The following is a 16,719-nucleotide window of genomic DNA, read 5'->3' as shown; positions in this document are numbered from 1 at the left end:
GGCAAGAGAGACACTCTGCTAACGGTAAGAGCCTTTCAACGGCCTAGCACACAAAACCTGGCCCTATGTTTCCCTGAAAAAACAACTCATCGGTGTGAGGGAATAAACGTGTCCGGAAACTGACCGGCTACCACTGGAACTGGATGTTGTATAAGTACCGCGCGCTAACCGATTGCGCCACTGGAGCTCCATGGAACTGGATGTTTACGAGCAATACTAATCACCAAATTAGCACCAATTCAAAAAAAGATATCCCTGGTCACTCCTGAGACAGGGTAGCTGAGTGATAACTTTCATTTTCAAAGAGCTGACCACACGACCCTCGAAGTTTACAAAGGTTCCAGGTTGATAAAGGGAATCCATACTGTCAGATGCTTGCATGAGGATGGGGTGTCTCCCTCCAACCCCAGAAATTGTAAACTACAAAAGCCTGCAGGCTTCTACTCAAAGACCACGGCTACTGTAAAGCCCTTGTCATATTTGGCTTTGTCAAAAAAATAAACCAAAGAATAAGTAAGCTAATGTGAATTTAAATTTTCTCCTAAAAGAAATTTCATATGGATGCAATTAAAAGAACTTGGCAGAATGGTCCCTCAGTGGCATCCACAGCTATTATTGCCTTCGACCTAGACACTGCTGTGGGGAGCGAAGATGACAAATTACATCAATGACCTGTTCAGATCTCTTCCATCAGCTTGAATTTTGGGGGATTCCAGTAGGCTCAAAGCAATGGCAGCTTGAAGATCATCTTTGTTATCATGGGTAAGGTCTATCACTTCTGTAAGAGAAACAGAAATTTAATTAGTCTACATGTAGGAAACAATGCCCTTCTGACTGTATGGTAGGAAAAAAGGCAAAAGCATTCACAAAACTCAATATGCTCCCTAGTTCTCATCTGTGGAACAACTTTATTACTCTGTGCCAGAGCCACATGAGTAACTCACAGCTATATGGTAACCTTAAGACGAGCCAATGAGCCACGAAAATGGAATGAATACCCGCTTCTGCAGTCTTATTCCAGAGTAAAAAATACATCCCATCTCTGTAGGTCAAGTTATCTCCTTACCTGTCAGCATAAAACATCAGCTAAATACTGAACACTCAAGGCACAGATATTTTCAATCTCATACAAACTACTCTGGAGAATAGAGAACGTACTCCCCAATTCACTTTATGAAACCAGCTTAACACCTAGCTATAGCCCAAACCATCCAAGAATAGTAAGAGAAAGGAAAAACAACCAACTCACACACAATCGCAGATGTAAAAAAAAAAAAGAAACAAGGTATTAGCAAATAAAATCCAAAAATGTACCCCCCAAAAATCAAATATTAGGACCAAGTGGAGCTAACTGCAGAATGAAATACTGAGTTAAAATGAGAAAACAGACCAGCAGAATATGCTGAAAGGAATCATCATCTCAGTAAAGAGAGAAAAAGCATTTAATAACAACATTCTACCTCTATTCAGGAATAAAAACCCCAAGCCAACTGAGAAGAAAAGAGAATATTCGTAGGCTGAGAAAGAGTAACTATGAAAAGCCCACAGCATGGGGCATCTGGATGGCTCAGTCCGTTAAGTGTCTGTCTTCAGCTCAGGTCATGATCTCGGGGTCCTGGGATCGAGCCCCACATCGGGCTCCCTGCTTGGTGGGGAGCCTGCTTCTCCCTCTCCCACTCCCCCTGCTTATGTTCCCGCTCTCACTGTCTCTCTCTCTGTGTCAAATAAATAAGTAAAATCTTTAACAAATTAAAAAATTTTTAAAAAAAGGAAAGCCCACAGCAAACTTTATACTTAATTTGAAATGTAAAACACACTTATTTTCAAATCAAGACTAAGACAAAAATGTCTACCATCAGGACTTTTACTCATCATGGTTCTGAATATTCTGGCCAATTCAGTAAGAAAATAAAAGAAACTAGGGGCACCTGGGTGGCTCTGTAGGTTAAGCATCTGACTCTTGGTTTCAGTTCAGGTCAAAGGACACCATCGAGAAAGTGGAAAAGGGGAAAAATTTTTCACAAATCATGTATGTGCTAAGACACCTACATATATGGAATATGTTTTAAAAACTCCTGCAAGAGAATAATAAAAAGAACAAATAGCCCAATATTAGAAACGGGCAAAGAATCTGAATAGACATTTCTCCAAAGAAGATATACGAATGGCCAGTAAGTACATGTAAAGATGCTCAATATCATTATCCATTAAGGAAATGCAAATCAAAAGCACAATGAGATATCATTCTGAACCCATTATGATGGCTATTATCAAAAACAAAAAACAAAACAGGAAAATAACAAGTGTTGATGAGGATTTGGAGACATTGGAACCCTTGTGTGTTGTTGGTGAGAATACAAAATGGCACAGCTGCTGTGGAAGTTTGAAGAACTGAGTTTGGCAGTCCTTCAGAAAGTTAAACATAAAGGGACGTCTGGGTGGCTCAGTCGGTTAAGCGACTGCCTTCGGCTCAGGTCATGATCCCAGAGTCCTGGGATCGAGTCCCGCATCGGGCTCCCTGCTCAGCTGGGAGCCTGCTTCTCCCTCTGCCTGCCACTCCCCTTGCTTGTGCCTCCCCCAACAAATAAATAAATAACATCTTTTTTAAAAAAAGGATAAACATACAAAGCTTCACGACAATTGGACTTCGTAATGATTTCTTAGCTATGACACCAAAAGCACTGGGAACAAAAATAAAAATTGACAAAAGGGACTCAACCAAAATTTTAAAAAACTTTTTTGTGCATGAAAGGATATAGCCAATAGAATAAAAAAGCAACCTAGAGAATGGGAGAAAGCATTTGCCAATCATATACATGATAAAAGGGTTAATATCTAGGATCTACAAAGAATTCCTACAACTCAATAACAAAATATAAAATAACCCAATTAGAAAATAGGTAAGGGACTCGAATAGACATTTCTCCAAAGATGACACACAAATGGCCAGCAGGCATAGAAAAAGATGTTCAGCATCACTAATCATCAAAGAAACTGCAAATCAAAACCACAATGAGGTATCACCTCAAACTCATCAGGATGACTACTAAAAAAAACACACACAAACAATAACAAGTGTTGGTGAAGATGTGGTGGGACTTGTGGAACGCTAACGCACCATTGGTGGGACTGTAAAATGGTGCAGCAACCACTATGGAAAACGGTACAGACGTCCGTCGAAGAAATAAAAATAGAGCTACCACCTGAGCCAGCCATCTCACTTCTGGGCCCTTGCCAGGGTCCCTGCATCCAAAAGAACTGAAAGCAGGGTCTCAAAGAGCTATTTGCACCATCCATGTTCACAGAAGCACCATTCAGGACAGCCAATGGGTGAAAGCAGCCCAAATACCAGCCGATGAATAAATGGGTAAACAACATGGGGTATCTAGATACAAGAGTATGACTCAGCCTTAAATAGGAAGGAAATTCTGACACGTGCTACAATACGAACCTTGAGGACATTACGCTGCGTGAAGTACGCTAGTCACAAAAGGACAAATACTGTGGGATTCCACTTAAAGGAGGTCCTCAGAGCAGTCAAAATCATAGAAAGTAGGATGGTGGCTGCCGAGAGCTGAAGGGAGGGGGGATGCGGAATTATTGTTGAGTGGACACAGACTTCAGTTTTGCAAGATGAGAAAGTTCTGGAGATCTGTTTCACAACAAGACGAACATATTTAACACTCCTGAACTGTACATTTAAAAATGGTTAAGATGGCAAATTTTATGTTACGTGTTGTTGACAACTAAGAAAAACAGAATCCCAACTAATAAATTATGAAATCTCCAATAAAATAAAAGAATGACAGCAACAATAACCCGTGGCTGCAGGAAACACTAGGTGGGGGATTATATAATAAATGAATCAAGCTGATAATATTCTGAACACACTAACAATTTTAGTAACACAAAAAGAGAGCAACGGGATGTTCCCTGCTTCTTGGATATGACAAAAAAGAAGATACACTGTACACACGGCCCTACCTGAGACACAGTCATGCCAATTAAGCACATAAGTCTCTAGGAAAGACAGGGGACCGAAAAATCCACTGAAAGATACCACAGGAATGAAATCAGCAAATTTCAGAACATATGAAATCTGAGAGAACAAAGGACTTGATTTCTTTGGACCCTAAAGTTGCAAAAAAAAAAGAGGGGGAAATAAAGAGTGTCTTATCTCTTTTTTTTTTTTTAAGAAAGAGAGTGAGCAAGAGAGAGCACGAGCGGGAGAAGGGGCAGAGGGAGAGGGAAAGGCGGACTCCCCACTGAGCAGGGAGCCCGACACGGGGCTCGATCCCAGGACTCTGGGATCATGACCCGAGCTGAAGGCAGACGCTTAACCAACTGAGCCACCCAGGCGCCCATAAGAAGACATTCAAATATATTTAATGTTTTAATGTCATCTGGATCATTATTTTCACAAACCAACTGCAAATATATTGTTAATGAGATGATCAGGGAGACTTCTACCCTGGTATTTGAAATTAAGGAATTACTAATTTTTAAAATGTGATAATGCTGCAGCTATGAAAACAGTCCTCTTTTAGAAATATTAAAACAAGAAAGTTAGAGGTGCCTGGGTGGCTCAGTCAGTTAGGCATCTGCCTTCGGCTCAGGTCATGATCCCAGGGTCCTTGTATGGAGCCCCACATTGGGCTCCCTGCTCAGTGGGGTGTCTACTTCTCCCTCTCCCTCTGCTCCTCCCCCCCCAACTTGTGCACAAGCACGCATGTGTGCTCTCTCTCTCAAATATATAAATAAAATCTAAAAAAACCACAACAAACAAAACAAAAAAAACCCAAGAAAGTTAAACACACGACCCAGTAATTCCACTCATGGGTATATATCCTAAAGAATTAAAAACAGATACTTAGTGAAATAGAATGGAAAACATGAAAATCCAATATAACACAGAGCTAATACTGCAGATCAGTGGGTAAGTAAAGCCTTTTTAATAAAAGTATCCTTTAATACTAGGATAACTGCGTAGCTGTATCGGGCCGGAGGGTGGCAAGGAATCGAACTGTATCTTACCTTATGCCTTGCCCCTTCCCCCAAAATCCACTTCAGATGAATTAAAGAATGTGAAAAGCAAAACATCAGGATTTTAAAATCCTATGACTTCAATCAAGGTATAGAAGGAGTTCTTAAACAAAAAACACAAATCACAGAAAAAGACCAATAAATGCAACTACAATAAAATTTAGCTATTTAGTTCATCACCATAGTGTGAAAACACAAGTCACCAATACGGAAAAGATGTCCGCAACACACAAATCCAAAAGAGTGGGTTAATATCAAATATACATAAGGTCAGTATCAAGAAATGTATCAAGAATAAGCTTATTATCAATAAGATAATATCAGGAATCAATCAGAAAAAAGCAAACAAACAGAAAAATTGAGGCAGAAGACATAAAGAGAAATTTCACTTATAAGGAAACATTAATGGTCAAAAAGAAAAAGATGTTCAATCTCATTACCAATGTAAAAAAATTCTCACTGAAAACAAGATATTTTGATATTTTTTATCAAAAATATGGGCAATGATTTTATAATCTAACAAGTTTGAGAGCAACAGTTATCCCCAAATCCTGTGACTGTAAATAGTTAAAAAATCATTTTGGAGAATATTGCCTATAAAACTGAAGACGAGCGTATTTTACCACCCACCAATTACACTCCTAGGTATATACACTAAAGAAACTCTTGCATACGTGTAATAGAAACACAAATCAAACAACTCACAGCAGCCTTTTTTATAAGAGCAAAAAAATAAATAAATAAAAATGGAAACAAACCCAAGTCAATAAACAAATACATAAATTGTGGTATATTCAGACCATGAAATACTATACACCAGTCAAAGTAAAGGAACTATTTATAACCTTCAACAGGAATGAATTTTAAAAAGAAAAACGTTAGGGCACCTGACTTCTTTAAAAAAGAAAAACGTTGGGGCAGTGTCTAACTCTTGATTTTGGCTCAGGTCATGATCTCAGGGTCGTGAGATCGAGCCCCACATCAGGCACTACACTCAGTGCGGAGTCTGCTTGGGATTCTCTCTCTCTCTCTCTCTCCCTCTGCCCCTCCCCCCGGTGCAGGCGCATGCACATGCACGTGCTCTCTCTCTAAAAAAAAGAAAAACATTGACTGAAGAGTCATTATTGCACTGAAAGAGATATACAAGGATATGGATATTCATAACAGCATTATTCAGAATAGCTCAAAACTGCAAAAAGTCCAAATATCCATTAACTCCATCTGCCCTAGCTGATGGCTCCCTCTTCCAGGAAGCCTCCTTGGCTTCCAGAGTCCCATTCTCCCAGCTCTCCTGGTCTTCTTCCAATGTCCCTGGACACTGTTCACCTGCCCTGGCCCCTAAGCACTGGGAGTATCCACCGCTTAGTCACTGAACCTGTTCCCTTCCGTGCACCCCAACTCCTTGGAAAGCTTACCTGGTCCCCTAACTTCACATCCATTCACAGGTTTACGATTCCAAGTTTTCTCTCTCTGCAACCGGATCGCTCCCCGGAGCCGCATGCTTGGATCCTCACTGCCTTTGCGACACTCCACCTGATGTCTTGCAGGTGCCTCAAACAGCATTTCCTTCATCTGCCACCCAGATCTGCTCTAGCGGCAGCCATTCCCAGGGTGCTTAGTGCAACTCCAGCATTTTCGCTGCTTAGGAAAAAACCTGGAGCTGCCTTTAAGTCCTCTCTTTCACACCCCTTATATCTGCTGTAAGAAAATCCCACTAGGATTTTCTTACTCCTCACCCTCCCACCACTACCCGCTAGCCCACACCGCCAGACCCTGCAAAGCGTCCTGACTGTCCGGGGCTCCCTGCTCTGACCCATGCTCATTACCTCCCCCTGCAATTCTGTTCTCAACAGAGCCGTCCGAATGACCTTTAGGAAATGGAAACCAGTGGACGTCATTCCTCTGCTCCAAGCTCTCCGCTGGCTAGCCTCTAGCTAGAGGAAAAGCCAAGCACGCAGAAGTCTCTGCAGGACCTGCCTCCTGGTCCCTCCACGGCCTCACCTCTCACCCACTAAAGCCTCAGCTCCCGCCTCCTTGCTGTCCTTGAGCAGGTGGTATACATCCCTGTCTTAAGACCTCACTGACTCCTTCAGCTCCCTTTCACCTTCTCAGAAGGCCCCGCTAGTAAAAATCCAATCCCCGCCGCTATTTTTCATTTCTTTCATTCCATCCTTTACTTTTCTCCATGGTACTTATCATTCTAATACGCCATATAATTTACTCATCGATTTAGTGATCTCCCCCACAAGAAAGTAAGCTACATGAAGGCAAGGATTCTGTTTATTTCCAGTGTTTAAAAGAGTGCTTGGCACATAGTAGGTACTCATTAAATAAATGCAGAATGAATGAATGAATGAATTCATGCAATTGCTTAGAATTAGGCCTGGCACATAGTGATGGTTCAATAATTCGCTATGATTAGCACTATTCCAAAAGGGTTGATGTGACTGATAGGAAACGCACGTATTTTCTGCTAGTTCGCAGCAGGACCAAGACAGCATATGCTTACTTGCTAAAACTTCTTTGTTGGCAGCGCTGCCCTCTACTTCAGATGGTTCTGTAGCAACAGTGTCTTGACTGGGCTCTTTAACTCTTTCCTCGGTGAGAAGGCTGACTGCCTGGGTGATGTCACCATTACTGGCCTAAAGAAAGGGGAAAAAAAAAAAAAAACCCAGAAATTTCCAAAGTAAAGCATCACAGCATTTCAAATAGTGAGTTAGTTTTTTGGTTTAACTCCTGACTACCTCAGCGACATTCTGAGTAAGTCAGGGCATAATTCTAGGGTAGAAAGTAGAAGAAAGACAGTATGGTGGAGGATAGCGAGGGTACCATGCTCAAAGCATCTATCAAACTCCTGGTTTACAGGAGGGGAGCCGCCATGTTCTGACTTCCCACCCCACGCAAACAAGAATGAAATCTTGCTGCGATCTGGTCTCAGTAGCTCTGGATGCTACTACTCCGATTTCACACATTAGCTAAGGCATGATGTGTCAAAAGGGGGCTGGCAATGAAAACAGAGATTCTAAATGAAGTCGGCCCCTACAGCAAACATGCCAAGCAGTTACCATAGTCTCCCGTGGTGATCACATTTCTATTTGTTTTTAACTTTTTATTAGGAAAACTTTCTAACATTTACAATGGTAGAGGCAGAGGGAATGTATAGCTGAACCCCAGGCACCCACCACTCACCTTCAACAAATATCAAGTTAGGCTCAATCTTATCTATTCTGCCTAACCTCTCCCAGACATTTTGAAACAAATCCTAAGCATCTTATCAGTACATGAAAACGTAAAAATATAACCCACAATGTTATTATCACACCTTAATAGTAACAAGTGTTTTAATATCAAATCACCAGTTCAAACTTGCCTGACTCAAAGATTTTTTAGTGTGTGTGTGTTTGAGTCAGAAGCCACATAAAGGCTATACAATGCAATTGGCTGATGCATTTCTTAAATCTCTTCTGCCCTGCAGGGTCCCTCCCAGTTGAGTCGCTCCCCATCCCCAACTTCTCCCCCACCTTATTGGGCCATTGATGATACTAGGTCATCTGACCCATAGAGCTCCTGTCCCTATATGCACTTTCATTTTGGCATAAAAATAGCTTGATCTGACATAACTATGATATGGACAACTGTTTTAAAGCCTGTTGACTAACAGTGGCCTTGAAACTAACCTTCAGAGCTTCATGAAGAAAGGAAGGGTCCTGAATGCCTGTGATTTCTCTTAGTTGGTTTAACAGCATTTGGCAGCTCTATATTTGAGAAACAAAAAAAAACACAGACAGGTCAGTCACAAAGTAAAGCTGGATACGTTTAAAGAATTTAAGTACAAGTAACCTGGATAATCATGTTTGAGACTTGTGTATTTTACTTTAAGGAATCGAAAAGCTCCGAACAAGAAGGTACTGACTGTCAAGACACATTCTAAAATGCCAAATCTTGGGGCACCTGAGTGGCTCAGTTGGTTAAGCCTCTGGCTCTTGGTTTCAGCTTGGGTCATGATCTCGGGGTCGTGGGATCAAGCCCCTGAGGCAGGCTCCACACTCGGCGCAGTCTGCTTGGGATTCTCTCTCCCTCTACCCCCCAGCCCCCTAACTGCGGTTCTGTGCTCTTACAAATAAACAAATAAAATCTTTAAAAATAAATAAAATAAGATAAAATAAAAATGCCAAATCTATTACTCTTTTAAAAGCTTAATCATGAAAAATGCTTTTGGTACTTGTGGAAAAATTATGAGTAAACAATAAAACTATTAAGTATATAAAACATTTAAATGTAATATCTAGCTCTCGGAGTAGCTGAAAGTGCCTGAGGTTTTTCTTTCTGTGAGTAATACATAACTAGGTCATATAAGGAGTCCAGGGAATTTGCATGGATGTGAAGATGTGCTATTTTAAGCTTCACTGCACATGCATTTTTTGTGTGTCATTTTTCACTGACAATAAATTTCTAATCATGTAATTAACAAATGATACCACCAACATCATATTTAAAACTACGGATTTGATTGCTTAAAAAGAAGTATAGACAAAACTAAGATTTTCTGAATTATACATAAAATCCCAGAGGGAATAAACTGTGGAATGCTTTCCCGTCATTAATCGAAATCATGGAAAAACCTATCTTGTTAGCTTTCAGCCACCACAAGCTCAGTTTATAACCCCTTTGCAGCTTTCAAGCCTTCAGTGGAACATTTTACCTTGTTTTGCACAAAGACAAAAGTTGACACAAAACACCTAATTTTTACAAGCAAGCTCAATATAAAGAACTGGTTGGCCCAATTATTTTAGATGATTATTGAAAACGAAATAGTTCAGGGGCACCTGGGTGGCTCAGTGAGTTAAGCATCTGCCTTCAGCTCAGGTCATGATCTCGGGGTCCTGGGATGGGCCTGTCGGGCTCCCTAGGGAACCTGCTTCTCCCTCTCCCTCTACTTGTGCTCTCACTCTCAAATAGATAAATAAAATCTTAAAAAAAAAAAAAAAAAGGAAGAAAACGAAATAGTTCAAATTTAATTCAGCGAGAGGAAATCATTCCTAAGGTTATTCTAGAATTAAGCCTCAATTCAATACTTGGTGATTCCCATCAACTATCCTTCAGTTAGTAATATGTCTCCAAGAGGCAGTCTATGTTCACCGTCAGCTGTAACAGAAATAGTATCCTATGTTTTTCAACAGCTGAGGGCCCAATGCAACACTTAAATATCACACAACTAGAAATAACTAACTGAAACAGCCCTGCACAGTGCTCAGAAAAGCATCAACAGCCCTGCTGCTTTAGTCATGGGCCACGGTCATAGGCTAGAAATGGAACCCGACCCTGCTGAGACCAGCAGTCTTGGAGGCTATGAGTCTTGTCAGAGGCAGTCATTGCCTGTATACTGGGAGAGTGCTATCAGACTAAAAGCTGTCCAGATTTAGCCTTGGCTAATGCTGGAAACACAAGCATGGGATTTTTAAAAGAATAATGTATTAAAAAGGTTTTTTGGGGGGCACCAGGGTGGCTCAGTCAGTTAAGCATCTCACTCTTGATTTCAGCTCAGGTCATGATCGCAGGGTCGTGAGATCGAGCCTCAAGTCATGTTTTGTGCTCAGCACGGGGTCTGCCTGAGACTCTCCCTCTGTGCGCGCTCTCTCTAAAAAGAATAAAAACAAACTTTAAAAAATAAACAATAAAAATAAGAAGGTTTTTCTTCCCCAAACGAATTCTAATTCCATTTTATTTTACTGTACAAAAGTGTGTGAATCTATGTATCTCAATCATACGCAATATTCCAAAAAATCAAAATCAATATGCCCCCAAAAGGGTGGGATAATAGACCTTCCTCAACGTATGGTGGGGTCCCATGCCAGTAAACCCACTGTAAGCAGAAAATGTCATTAAGTGGAAAATGCACTTACTACACCTAACCTCCCAAACATTATAGCTCACCGAGCTGACCTTAGATGTGCTCAGAACACTTACATTAGCCTGCAGTGGGAGAAAGGCATCCAACACAAAGCCTATTTGATAATAAAGTGTTGAGTATCTCGTGGGATGTACCGACTACTGTTCTGAAAGTGAAAACCGGAACGGCTGTAGGGGTGCAGGTTTGTAAGTGTACTGGTTGCTGACCCCCGAGATCGAGTGGCTGACTGGTTGCTGACCCCCGAGATCGAGTGGCTGACTGGTTGCTGACCCCCAAGATCGAGTGCTGACTGGTTGCTGACCCCCGAGATCGAGCTGACCCCCAAGATCGAGTGGCTGACTGGTTGCTGACCCCCGAGATCGAGCTGACCCCTGAGATCGAGTGGCTGACTGGTTGCTGACCCCCGAGATCGAGTGGCTGACTGGTTGCTGACCCCCGAGATCGAGTGGCTGACTGGTTGCTGACCCCTGAGATCGAGCTGACCCCCGAGATCGAGTGGCTGACTGGCCCTGCCCAGTGTCACCAGAGAGAGGGGCATGTCGCATAGTGCTAGCCTGGGAAAAAGATCAAAATTTTAAATGCAGGGTATGGTTTCTACTGGATGTGTATCACTCCCACACCATTGTAGAGTCGAACGATCGTAAGTCAGGGACTGTCTGTAATTGGGAGGAGGAAGTGAGCAGTGTTATTAGCCCTAAACTGGAACCAACAAGGTAGCAACAGGATTGACAATCACACCCTCACCTCAAACTACTCTGTGTACCAACTGACACTTAGGGTTCACAGAAAATAATGCCAGTCAAAAATAGCAGCTAACATACGCTGCTTGCTTTCAGCCAGGTATTGTTATAAACACCCATTTGTATTAACTAATTTAACTAATTTCGCCTTTGTAACAAAGCTGGGATAGGTGCTAGGCCCGTGTGACAGAGAGCAGGCACGGGGAGGTCACGGCACTTACACAAGGTTATTGCTAGTGAAGGGCTGCCTGCCTCCAGAGTCTGCACTCTATGCCGGGCTGTATCTGAGAAGACCAGGAAAACAGGCAAGAATACCTATTTCGTGCAAAACCAGGCAATTATTTTGTTCCTGTATTGTGACCTGGGTCTCTGCAGCTTCCCAAGATCCCTGTGATCACAACCACAACTGTGATTACGTCGTGGTACGGTCAGTTCCAAAGTAGTCACCGTCAGGAAAGGGCTGTATCGGAGGTAAATGCTATTTCTGACTGAATCTAAGGGGCCATTCGTTATAAGAAGCACACTTATTTTACGCGCCACTAAGGAGAAAAACGGTTGCCCACTTAAAGTAGGACAGGATGCCTTCGTGACGGTCCTAGGAGACCCATGAATTGGTCACACCAGCTTCCTGCAGCTCTAAAAATTCCTTATTTATGTTGAGAACCACAGCGGGTTTCCCTGTTTCCAGGTGCACTGCGCAGCATGTGACATCTTTTGCATGTTTCTCAGTGACAAAACCTAATATACCTAGGCTGTCTTCCTTTCTTAGGTCCCATAAAACACTTGATTGTAGCTTTGCAAGAAAATATGAAACTGTGCTCATTCCTCCAGTGACAGATATTTTGCCTCACATAAAATCAAATTTATACCCTACTGTTCTGTTTCTATGCCTTTTTTTTTTTTTTAAAGATTTTATTTATTTATTTGACAGAGACAGAGATAGCGAGAGCAGGAACACAAGCAGCAGGAGTGGGAGAGGGAGAAGCAGGCTTCCCCCCGAGGAGGGAGCCCGATGTGGGACTCGATCCCAGGACCCTGGGATCATGACCTGAGCCGAAGGCAGACACTTAACGACTGAGCCACCCAGGCGCCCATCTATGCCTTTCTTCATCCAGTTTTTTTTTCCCACTTAAGCGTTGAATCACAGTGCGATCTTTTAAAGCGAAAAGTAAACTAACATGTGGTACCAACAGTACATATAACTCAACTGTCATGACAGTAGGAACAGCCCTGACCAAGCCCATACATGTGCAGACAGTGATTAAGTACATCACCTCTGCTACTTGGAGGTAGTAAATGTAAGGAGCATTTCAATTTCAGAGACCTCAGAATGCCAAATAAATATGAGTCAATGAAATACGGTATTCCAAGTGTTAAACAGTTCATCAATCATTGTATTTGGCCGTGCTTTCTTGGTTTTCCTTCCAGGAACAAATCCATGTGTATTCCAACAACTCCCATTTACTCACAACATGACATAAGGATAGGACTTCCTAAAAATGACAGCAGTTTTTGGTGGGTAAAACTAAACCTGCTGAAATAGGACTACTTGATAATGTATTGCAATGACGTGCAAAGTAGGTAACATGGTGAAAAGGACTGTTTCAGTTCATCAACTGGCCCAAAGTTTTTTGTTTTTGTTTTTTTTAAAGATTTTATTTATTTGACAGAGAGAGAGAGCGCGCACACAAGCAGGGAGAGCGGCAGGCAGAGGGAGAGGGAGAAGCAGGCTTCCCACAGAGCAGGGAGCCTGATGCGGGACTCTATCCCAGGACCCTGGGATCATGACCTGAGCAGAAGGCAGACACTTAACTGAGCCACCCAGGCGCCCATGGCCCAAAGTTTCTAAAAGGCATTAAAAGCTTTTAAGATGCAGCCACTCTTATATAGCATAGAAGAGGCTGAAACTGGAATTAAAAGCCAGGAGAAAAAAGGAATTAATCATTGTTTCTCCTCTCTTTTTCAAATGCACGAAACAATTCCAATAGCACAAAAGGATACAGAGTGAAAAGGAATTTCTCTCTTCTGTCCAACCCAGTCCCACTTCCCAGGAGTAACCACTATTAATAATTTCCAATATATCTTTCCAGAAGTGGCCTATGCACATGAATATGTCTTTTCATACTGAACATCGTGTCCAGCAACTTGCTTTTTTCATACTGTCGAACACATTAAGACAATACTTTCTCACTTCTTTGAATGCATGCCCCAGTCAAATACAAGAAAGGAGTCTGGGAAGCTTTTACAATAAGGACATATGGAACGCACCTTCACAAATTAGAGAAAATGCCATTTTTAGCAATTTATTGCGAAGGTTGAGAAACAAGGAAAATAAGGGCAAAGATATAGGAAATCAAACTTAGGTGCTTACTGTGTTACAAATCTAACAGTAAAATTAAAAGTTATTATTAGGTGGGACTCAGTGTGCAGTTTCTATTTGTGATAAATAAGCGGGACGTGAGAGGTGGTGTGGGACTGGATTAGGAAAGGTTCTAAATGTCAGCATGAGTTTGGACTTGATCTGATGAACAATGGAAAATCATCACAGGTCCCTCAGCAGGGCATAAATATGAGGGAAAATAAGGGTGCTTTAAGGGGATTAATCTAGCACATGTGAACAGCTAGTTCAAAGGGAGATAAGACTAGGGAAAGAAAGCTTAACCATGAGTTAGAAGAGTACCGAATACACAGGTGTGATGAGACAGGGAGGGTGCCGAGAGGAGAACTGAAAAGGTAGGACACACAGTGAACATCTCAGAGAATGGAAAAATGAAGCTTAGTCAAATATTTGAAACTGCATGCCTGAGAGAATGCTGCTGGCAAGGACATAAAAGGACATCAGCAAGAAAACCAACCAATGTAATACACCACACTACCAGAACGAAGGGTAAAAACACCTGATCACCTTGACTCATGTAGGAAAAGCATTTGACAAAATTCAACACCTTTTCATGATGAAAACAATCAGAAATCTAGGAACAGAAGAGAATTTCAACATGATAAAGTGCCTTTATTTAAAAAAAAAGAAAACTCACAGTGAGCATGATACTCAACAGTGAAAGACTAAAAGCCATCCCCCTAAAATCAGGAAAAGCCAAGGATGCCCACCTTCAGCAATGCTATTCAACAGTGTACTGGAAGTCCTGGCCAGAGCAGTTAGGCAAGTAAAATAAAAGGCATCCGAATTGGAAAGGAAAAAATACAACCATCTCTATTCACAGATGACAGGATATATAAAACCCCAAAGAATCTACAAGAGTTACTAGAGCTGATAAACACATTCAGCGAAGTTGATACAAGATCAACATGCAAAAATCAGCGGTTTCTATACAGCAGCAATGTATGATCTGAAAAGGAAATTAAAAAAAAAATTCTATTTATAATAGTATCCAGAAAAATAAAATATCTAGGAATAAATTTAACCAAGACTTGAACTCTGGAAAGCGTGAAACACTGAGAAAAAAGCCAAAGGAAACCTAAATAAATGGAAAGATAGGTTGATGGATTGGAAGACTGGATTAGTCAAGGTTCTCCAGAGAAAAGAACAACAGGGTGCGTGTGTGCGCGCATGTGTGTGTGTGTAAATGAACCCTGTATTCCTAGTTTCCTGTCAGGGTGGCGGGGGAGAAGTAATTTGTTATAATGAATTGGCTCTTGCCATTATGGAGGCTGTAAGTCCTCAGCTCTTCAGCTGGCAAGGTGTAAACCCAGGAGAGCTGCATATGTAGTTCCAGGCTGAGGACAGGAGAAGACCAATGGCCCAGCTGAACAGTCAGGCAGGTGACATTCCCTCTTACTGAGCCTTTTTGTTCTATTCTGGTCTTCAATTGAGTGGATGAGGCCCACAGACATTAGAGAGGGCAATCTGCTTTACTCAGTCTACAATTCAAATCTTATTCAGAAGCACCCTTACAGATACACCTAGAATGACATCTGACCAAATATCTGGGCATTGGGGCCCAATCTGACTGACACACAAAATTAACCATAACAAAACACTTAATATTGTTATACCCAAAGTGACCTACAAATTCAATGCAATCTCTGTCAAATTTCCAACAGCCATTTTTGCAGAAATGGAAAAGCTGATCCTCAAATTTGTAAGGAATTTCAATGAGCCCTGACCAGCCAAAACAATATTGAAAAAGAACAAAGTTAGAGAACTCACACTTCTGGATTTCAAAAGTTATTAAAAAGCTACAGTAATCCTGCCAGTGTAATAATGCACAGAATTATAATTGAGAATTTAGAAAAACCTATAATGTATGGTCAGTCAATCTCTGACAATGGTGCCAAGACCATTTGATGGGGAAAAAATAGTCTCTTCAAAAAACGATGCTGGGACGCCTGGGTGGCTCAGTTGGTTAAGCGACTGCCTTCGGCTCAGGTCATGATCCTGGAGTCCCGGGATCGAGTCCTGCATCAGGCTCCCCACTCCACAGGGAGTCTGCTTCTCCCTCTGACCCTCCCCGCTCTCATGTTCTCTCTCTCCCTCAAATAAATAAATAAAATCTTTAAAAAAAAAACAAAAACAAAAACGATGCTGGGACAAGTAGACATTCACATGCAAAAGAATCAGCTTGGACCCCTATCTCTACAATACACAGAAACTAACCCAAAATGGATCAGTAACTTAAATATGTGAGCTAAAATGACAAAATTTTTTTTAAGATTTTATTTATTTATTTGAGAGAGCGAGAGAGAGGGAAAGAGAGCATGAGCTGGGGGAGGGGCAGAGGGAGAGGGAGAAGCAGGCTTCCCGCTGAGCAGAGAGCCCAATGCAGGGCTTGATCCCAGGACTCCGGGATCATGACCCGAGCCTAAGGCAGACGCTTAAATGGCTGAGCCACCCAGGTGCCCCAAAACAACAAAACTCTTAAAAGAAAACATAGAGGCAAATCTTCATGATCTTGGATTTGGCAATGGATTCTTAGATATGGCACCAAAAGCCTGAGCAACAGAAAAAAATAGGTAAGCAGGACTTCACCACAATTAAAAACTTTTGTGTATCAAAAAACATTATCA

At 41.7% G+C, this 16,719-nt stretch overlaps 1 protein-coding gene across 9 annotated transcripts in view; it reads right to left on the bottom strand.

Annotated features, from left to right (window-relative positions):
• Positions 1-16,719, bottom strand: part of USP28 (ubiquitin specific peptidase 28) — a 47,546-nt gene that overhangs the window by 22,176 nt on the left and 8,651 nt on the right. For 4 of the 9 annotated variants that reach the window (XM_081799440.1, XM_081799442.1, XM_081799441.1 and 1 more), the window contains 3 exons: positions 8,721-8,798; positions 7,553-7,685; positions 673-778 (listed from right to left, as the gene is read on the bottom strand). In XM_081799440.1, the coding sequence (XP_081655566.1) occupies positions 673-778; positions 7,553-7,685; positions 8,721-8,789 (308 nt within the window). In that variant the 5' untranslated portion in view covers positions 8,790-8,798. Of the gene's footprint in view, positions 1-672; positions 779-3,451; positions 3,653-7,552; positions 7,687-8,720; positions 8,799-15,718; positions 16,066-16,719 lie in introns of those variants that run through there. The other 5 variants (XM_081799444.1, XM_081799446.1, XM_081799447.1 and 2 more) reach the window with 5 other exon arrangements.

The sequence above is a fragment of the Leptonychotes weddellii genome, chromosome 11, assembly GCF_054177405.1.
Source record: "Leptonychotes weddellii isolate Sample4059 chromosome 11, ASM5417740v2, whole genome shotgun sequence".
Lineage (NCBI taxonomy): Eukaryota > Metazoa > Chordata > Mammalia > Carnivora > Phocidae > Leptonychotes > Leptonychotes weddellii.
This window is presented reverse-complemented; position numbering and strand designations above follow the sequence as displayed.